Here is an 8,093-nt window from a genome sequence, read left to right on the forward strand (position 1 = left end):
AGACAAGAGGGTTGTTGACTGCGACCTTTTGTTGATTCTAGCATGAACTGCGGTGCATTCGAACGCGATGCAGGCATTCAAATGCGATGCAAACGCGATGCAGGCATTCGAACGTGCCCTACTGCGTTTGAACGTGCATTACGTGTTCTCTGTATTTATGAACCTGATGTAGGTGTTCACAATAGCGTTCGAACGCGACCCCTCCTACATTCGAATGCGACTTACGGGAATTTTATTTTAATAAAAATAAATAACTAATGCAGTAAGAAAAGATCATAACTAAACGTATTAGGTAGCTTGATGAGTTACGGATCTTTTGGCTCTAGTTTCATGTGATCTCAAGGTCAAGGTGAAAATATTTAATCTAAATAGTAGAGAAATATCAGAGCAGGAGAGAAATGGAAATATCCGATGTTGCGATAGTCGTTGAAAGATAGCGGATGACCAAGGGTGGTGGTGGATGGTCAAGGTTGGTGGTGGATGATCGTAAGGTCCGGTGGCCCGTGAAGAAGGTGGTAGCTAGGGTTTAGAGCTTAGAGAGGTTGTAGGGTTAAGATCTACTTCTAAAAAAATAAAGATAATCTAATGGCTATGATAAAATGATAAATACTAGATAATAAAATAACCTAACTCAATGATCATTCCACGATGATAACTAACCCATGACCTCTCTTATTTATAGAAGTAGAATCATAGTTGGTCAAATCCAATTTGTCATATTGTGCTTACATTTGATTTATATGAAATTTAAAGCAATAAGTAAATCTAACTAACTAATTTGACTCGATTGACTTGACTCCCATGATTAGATCATAACATTATTTGTGGACATATGTATCTAGAGGCTTGTTGCAACATGTGTTATTTGTTTATTTTGGATTGTACTTGGAGGTTATTTATAGTATTTAGATTTCTTCCTCGAATATTTTGTGGAAATATTGAATCACTTGAGGACCATATGGGTTCCACCCACGTGAAGGGGACATGTATTTGGTGGTGAGTGTTTCAACTTAGTATCAGAGCTGATATTTATAATATAATCTAGTAAGTCTTCTAGAATATTGTCCATTAGCATAGGTATATGAAAATTAGAGACTACATTTAATAAAACATGAATGACATTAGTGATATCTAGGAATAAATTTGGAAGTATAAATTGATTTACTCTAAACTTAGTAGGAATGTCGTCTAGACATGCTTATTCTATTCGTGTGTTTGCATTTTAGGGAGCTTCAACTCAAGTTGATGAAACAACTATTGACACTCTGGCCAACAGTATAGAGGTTATTAGGCATCTGGTAAGGAACTTAACCTTTGCAGAGATGGTAGAGAGGGTAGGGATAGCTAAGAGATTTGTTAGAGAAGCACTTTCAGCAATAAGAGCGAGTAGCTAGACATCTTGATTGTTTTGATAAGCATCATCGAGGAGGTGGATCGAATTATAGTGGATATTCTGCATCTTATCAACCAATGTTTGGTCTTTATGCTGGTGGTATTGGTCCAAGAACAACCTTGCATAGATCTAGTTCTCAGGGTTCTAGTAGTCCTAGTGAAGCTTAGCCACATGCCAATGGCGGAAAATCTATAATGGTTTCAAACAATGCTAGTACTGGGATCTTCACGACCACCTCCACTAGAGGGGAGGGCTTGCTATACTTGTGGCCGAAGAGGTTAATAGTCCCGTGATTGTCCTAGTACTCAAAGCATGACATGTCACTATTGTGGTCAAGTTGGATATGTTTGTTTGCGATATCCCTTACAAGCTAGCAGATCAATCACATTAACTACATCAACTATCTCTTGAGCATCTAGAGCTAGTACCACTACGAGCAAAGGGCGATGTGGTGCTCAATCTGAATTTTCTTATAGAGGTAGAGGTGGATATACTGTCTGAGTATTTACCATGATTGAGCAGGATGCTAAGGTATCCAATGATATGGAGATAGGTAATAGATTTATGTATTACGCATTGTTTACGATTAAGTCATTCTTTTTAACTGATAGTGAATTGTGTCATCAAATTTTCCTTACATTATTGGGTAAAACTAATATGATAAAAGAGAGTTACTTGTAATATTTTAATTATAAAATGCAACTCTGAAGACCATATTCTCTCATCTGCTAGATATTCGTTTGATCGATGTTGTTCACTTTTTTTTCCATCTTATATTTTTTAGGCATGCAAATGCAGCTTTTGAGCCTCTAAATGAACCTTTGGTTATAGCTACCCTAGTGGGTGACTCTTTGGAAATTCATCAAGTACATAGGCATTGCACCCTCATTTTTAGTGAATAGGAGTTCAGAGCAAATCTCCAACCACTTGAGATGTATGATTTTGATTTGATTTTAAGGATGGACTGTTAAGCTACTCAACATGCCGGTGTTAGCTAGTATAGCATGGAGGTTTGCAATTGCATAGAATGTAATTATATAAAGATTAACATATAGACCACTTGCGGCTAGTGGCAATCATTTCTAATAAGTCTACTAGAGCTTGAGGCCATAACTAACTTGTCAATGGTTTGGGAAGATGTTTTTCCTAATTAAGGACATTTGAGGGCTTCCATCAAACATCGGAGTCAAATTCACCATTGATCTAATTCCAACAGCAGGATCAGCCTCTAGGGCATCTTATCTCATGGCTCCGAAAGAAATAGAGGAACTTAGAGGATAAATGATTTATTAGGTAGAGGTTTCATCAGGCCTAACTCATCATCTTGGGGAGCTCAGCTCAAAGATAGCACCCTTCATCTTTGCATCAACTATTGACAATTGAACTAGCCGACATTGAAGAATAAATATCCCAACCGGATATTTAGGACCTTTCGAACAATTGTGTGAAGCCCGTGTCTTTGTGAGGATGGCGTTATAGCTCTAGCGATACCCGATAACACAATATTAGAGTGTCCTAGTCACAACTAACTAGTTATACGTAGCATAGCCATGTTTGTACGGATGCCAATATTGCTAAATGTCTATCCCTCCTCGTTGCTATGTTGTTATATTATTTATAGCTCTATGAGAGCATACAATGATGTATGATCTTGTGGCTCAGAATGAGCATATCATTTGAATTGAATTTTTGATTAAACTTAAGATATGAGTCATAATTATATAAGATTTTATCAAAAATTATGTTAGTGATGATTTTTTATTATTATTGTGGTACTTATGATCATATATTATAATGTTCATCATGCCTTTATATTACTTTTAGACTATCTTGGACTATATTTACTAGGCTGTATTGCTCACCACCTTTTGATGAAATATTTAAAGATTTAGGGGAGGACAATGCTAATATCGGGGAGTACCTTTGTTATTTATCTTCTCGTTATTTATTTTCGGACTAGTTGGATTATAGCATCTGTATGGGCTTTGTTCTTTATGTTATTATTTATGGACATATATCTCCGGAGGCTTACTGTGACATGTGATTTTTGCTTGTTTTGGATTGTACTTGTGAGTTATTGATGATATTTAGATTTTTTCCTTGAATGCTTTGTGAAAATATTGATCAATAAGTCACGTGAGAACCACATAGGTTTTATCTATATGAAAGGCACGCGTATTTAGCGGTGAGCATTTCACAAACACTTCTAGAACACTTTCTTGTTTATAGAAACACTATGAAAAAATTCAAACACTTGTAGAACACCTTCAACTATTGGAAATGTAACAGTTTCGTTATGCAAAATACAAACTCCTTGATTCTAAATCATGCTCATATAAAACATTCTAAATACCTTAAGAGGAATTTTATACATAAATTGTTAATCATAAAATCTAACAATCTCGGAACTCTAATAAAAACCTACTCTAATAATAAATGTCTAACATACAAGATCACCTAACGAGCATGAAATAGAATTCAGGAATTTTCCTTTATCTTGAAAACAATAGCACTATAAAACATCTGTTATTGACAATAAAAAACATCAAGGTGCATATAAAATGACTTATAATCATATCAAGAATAAACTAGCCACTTATATAATTAAGCACAACATTTCAAGTACTGTTCATTTTATAAGCATCACAAACAAAGTATAATAATCACATCAAACCATCATTTGCACATCATATGCAATTTTTCACATAAGCATATTAACCAAACAAGTCATGCATACCAAAAATAAACAATTTATATGAGAAAGTTGCATACCAAAAGATGAAGGTTCTAAAGTACTAGAGTTTAACTAATGGATAATCTAAAATAAAAGATATCGTCGGTCCACTCACTTTTTCTTTTCTTGAAAGTCCAAGTTGCAAGCAACTTAAATTAGAACACTTCGACTAAGAGTAACAGCAAAGGTGTCAAAGAGGAGAAGATTAAAATTTTCTTGGAAGAGCTCCTCAGTAGGCCCCAATATGCAAACCTGGGAGACATTCTTACGCTGGTTCGCAACCCAATTTGTAATCGGGTTCCCTTCCCTAAGGATATGAAAAATCTTAACTCCTACATAAGCCTCCAAATGAAATAGAAACACTCAGGCATTATTAGTCTTCTCAGTCTTTTTTCGTCCCAAAATGCCGAGGACTAGCTAAGAAAGAGGCGAAAAGTACCGCTGCAGAAGAGAATGCATGACCTGACGTGAAATCCATAAACAGTAGCATTTGGGAGGTGACTACTAGTGCTTTTCCCTATTTTGATAGGATAGGAAGAGAAGGAAAAGATGAAGAGAGGTAAATAAAAAAGTTCGAGGACAACCGGTCTCCAAGATAATAAGGAAATAAACTTGCTAAAAGAGTAATCTTAATTCTGCTATCTTATGGCAATACAACCTACGAATTTAACTTCGTAACGTGACTTGTTCAACATAAAAATTTACGTAAATTAAACAGAGTTATTTAACTAATCCAACTAGATATGCAACAAATTATTCCAACTAATCCCACCAATTATGCATGACTAGACAGACAAGTAACACATGGGTTCGAGAAGTGCAGAATGCGCAAATGAAAATGGTGTTGAGTGTAGGTGATGTATAGCATGGTATCTCTCTCTCGGATACTCTCACATCTGATTCAAAACTAAATTCCATCTTATATGCCTTCGGCGGCGGTAGTATAAAGACCAACCAACCCATCTCTATCTCGTTCAACCTCTTCTTATTCGACTAGGAGTCAACTTTAATTGAACCACACGAGGAGACCAACAGATTTAGCATGGCATCCATTATCTCTTTGCCAAGATATAATATTCCTCTGAAAACTATTTCTACTCTAATCATTTTCCTGCTTCAACTTCTCCCGGACCGAGCACACCGGAGTAGTAGCAGGCCCGCGGTACCGGCTGTTATTGTCTTCGGCGACTCCGTCGTCGACCCCGGGAATAACAACTATATCGACACCCCAGCCAAGGGAAACTTCCCCCCTTACGGCCAGGATTTCCCCGGGCATGAAGCTACCGGGAGGTTCTCCAATGGAAGGATCACTCCGGACATGATGGGTAACAGGGCAAAATTCTATATAGAGATATATATGATTTATACCCAGTATTTTGCTTTTATTATCGTTAACACTCTATCACCTAAATATTTATCATTTGGCCCCAAAACACCTTGTGTTAAATATAACTTGACAATTGTTGAAGGAATAGAAAATGTTTCATATATAATTGTTAATACAAAAACTAAATATCCTTTTTCATAAATTTTCCTACTAAGGACAAAGATTCCTTCTTAAAGGTAGTAACTTGGTCATAATACATATGTAGTTAATTTAACTCATCGACCTGGTAACTATCAGGACGTTTTTGAGGCACTAAAAGTAAAATGCAGTAGTCCAAGTACAAATACCTATATACACAAAGATGTTAATAATAATAGAAGCGAAGAATATGGTGTTTTTATATATACACAAATAGGTAGCTTCTATTTATGCATTCATTTGTAAAACCATGCATTTACGATCTATACAGCTTCTGCTCTTGGGGTGAAAGAGTTGGTGCCTGCATATTTTGACACCAGACTTGTAGATCAAGATCTTCTCACCGGAGTAAGTTTTGCTTCAGCTGCATCTGGATTTGATCCTCTTACATCTACAATAGCGGTATGTTAAATATATCTTATTTCATTTCATAACCTGCGTTTCAATAGTTAATGGGTACTTATTTTCATTGAGTATGTCAAAAGGTTTTTATTTTTGTATGTATATATTTCTAAGTAAGATCTCTTATTTTCTTTTATGCTGTCCCGGGACGAAGTTGATTTTTATACGTATATCTCTTGAAACACTTAGATTTTTGTAAGAATACTCATTAAAACCATTAGTTTTTGAATGGATATATACCTTCGAATCTAAATAATCATATTTAAATTTCATCAAGTTAACCATGAAGGGACATAATAAATATCTTTACTATTATTTGCACACATTCCTTTCAGTTAAGAGTATTCAAATTTAGTTCCATGAACTTGTGTAGTTCTGGACTATTGTAATGTGATGAAGTTTATTTATGGTGGAAAAAATTACTTCTGATGGGAGGAGGCAATTTAGGATTTACTTAGAAAAAGTACGTCTTTTTCAACTATTAAATTACAAAGAAATTTTCTCATATACATCTAATATTTTTTTGAGTTATGACTGCTTTGTTTCTTTCTTTTAATTCCAGTTGGCCATACCAATGATGAAGCAACTAGACATGTTCAAAGAATACAAGGAGAAATTAAGAAAAATTGCAGGCAAAAAAAAGGCTGCAAGTATCATATCTGAGAGCCTATACATGGTGTGTTCTGGGAGCAATGATGTGGCTGAGTACTTCCTTGATCCTCTTAGGAGGCCAATAAAAGATATAGCAACTTACAGCGAATTTTTGATGCAAACTGCTTCAAACTTTCTCCAGGTGACATCGGTTCTACTTGTATTTGTTTAGTAAGAGCTATAGATATTGATATCACGCAGAACTATAAACAAATTTCAAAATTTTGAAATGCTACCCCTCTGAATTCTCCTATGTTGTAGTATTTTTGTGATTAATTTAAACTAACAAATCTCTAATAAAACAGTAGCTGAGATAGACATATTCCGTGAAGGATACTATGTTTACTATTTAAAATATCTAAAATACTCCTCCTTTTTTCATTTGTCATAACTACTAGCCCTAATGGCTGACATTTTAAGTTAAATTGAGATCTAAATTGCCTCGAGCTGTTCATTGGATGGAGAAAATATGATTGAAGAAAAGTGAGTTAGGGAAGTCAAAATTTCTCTTATTTATATAGAACTTTTAGAAGAGAATATTAGAGAAAGCAACAAAAATTGGAATCTAACGGCCACCTTTTTTCTCTCTCCAATGGTAAAGAGGAAAGGAGGGAAAGGAAGAAAAATGCTGTCTTTCCTTCACTTCTCTTCTTTCTTTCTTACATCAAAATAGGAGGACCAAAATTATGGATATAAATTGTTGTTAAGATTGAAATTGTTTAAATGATAGATGTCAAGATTCTTAGATGACTATTCTGCTTTCTGTAGGAGTTGGTCAATCTTGGAGCAAGAAGAGTTGGTGTCACCGGATTGCCACCAATTGGATGTCTACCATCACAAAGAACTCTTGCAGGAGGAGTCCTCAGAAGATGTGCTGCCAATCGCAATGATCTTGCAAAGAAGTACAATGAAAAGTTGAAGAGAGAATTAAATCGGCTTACTGCCAAAGATTCAAGAGCAAAACTCATATATGTTGACATGTACTCAGTCTTACTTGACCTAATTCAGAAACCCCAGAAATATGGTAAGTTTTACTACAAGTGCAGCAAAAATATAAAGTTGAAGTTTGAAAAATACCCATCATATACTTCCATGGTCATTAATTTGTCTTCAGATTGACTTCAGTCATTAACTTCTGAATCAAGTTGAGTTTTTTGAGGTTTTTGTACACTGAATTGCAGGGTTTCGAGTGTCAAAAAGGGGTTGTTGTGGGACAGGAACATTGGAGGTTGCAAAACTGTGTAACAGATTATGTCATGTTTGCTCCAATGTGTCAAAGTATTTGTTCTGGGACAGCTACCATCCAACCGAGAGAGCATACAAGATCATTGTGGATAAGATTATTCAAAGAGATCTCCACTTGCTACTCTAAGAAGCATGTATGTTTG

The 8,093-nt window shown here is 35.4% G+C and overlaps 1 protein-coding gene across 1 annotated transcript; it reads left to right on the forward strand.

Annotated features, from left to right (window-relative positions):
* The first annotated feature begins 5,169 nt into the window (after positions 1–5,169).
* Positions 5,170–8,093, forward strand: LOC140798953 (GDSL esterase/lipase At1g20120-like). Its single transcript, XM_073153043.1, has 5 exons — positions 5,170–5,452; positions 5,924–6,054; positions 6,617–6,847; positions 7,474–7,729; positions 7,887–8,093. Exons 1-5 carry the CDS (start codon positions 5,170–5,172, stop codon positions 8,075–8,077), a joined length of 1,092 nt encoding a protein of 363 aa, XP_073009144.1. The 3' UTR covers positions 8,078–8,093.

Source organism: Typha latifolia, chromosome 12 (genome assembly GCF_019914945.1).
Source record: "Typha latifolia isolate L0001 chromosome 12, TyphaL0001v2, whole genome shotgun sequence".
Taxonomy (NCBI): domain Eukaryota; kingdom Viridiplantae; phylum Streptophyta; class Magnoliopsida; order Poales; family Typhaceae; genus Typha; species Typha latifolia.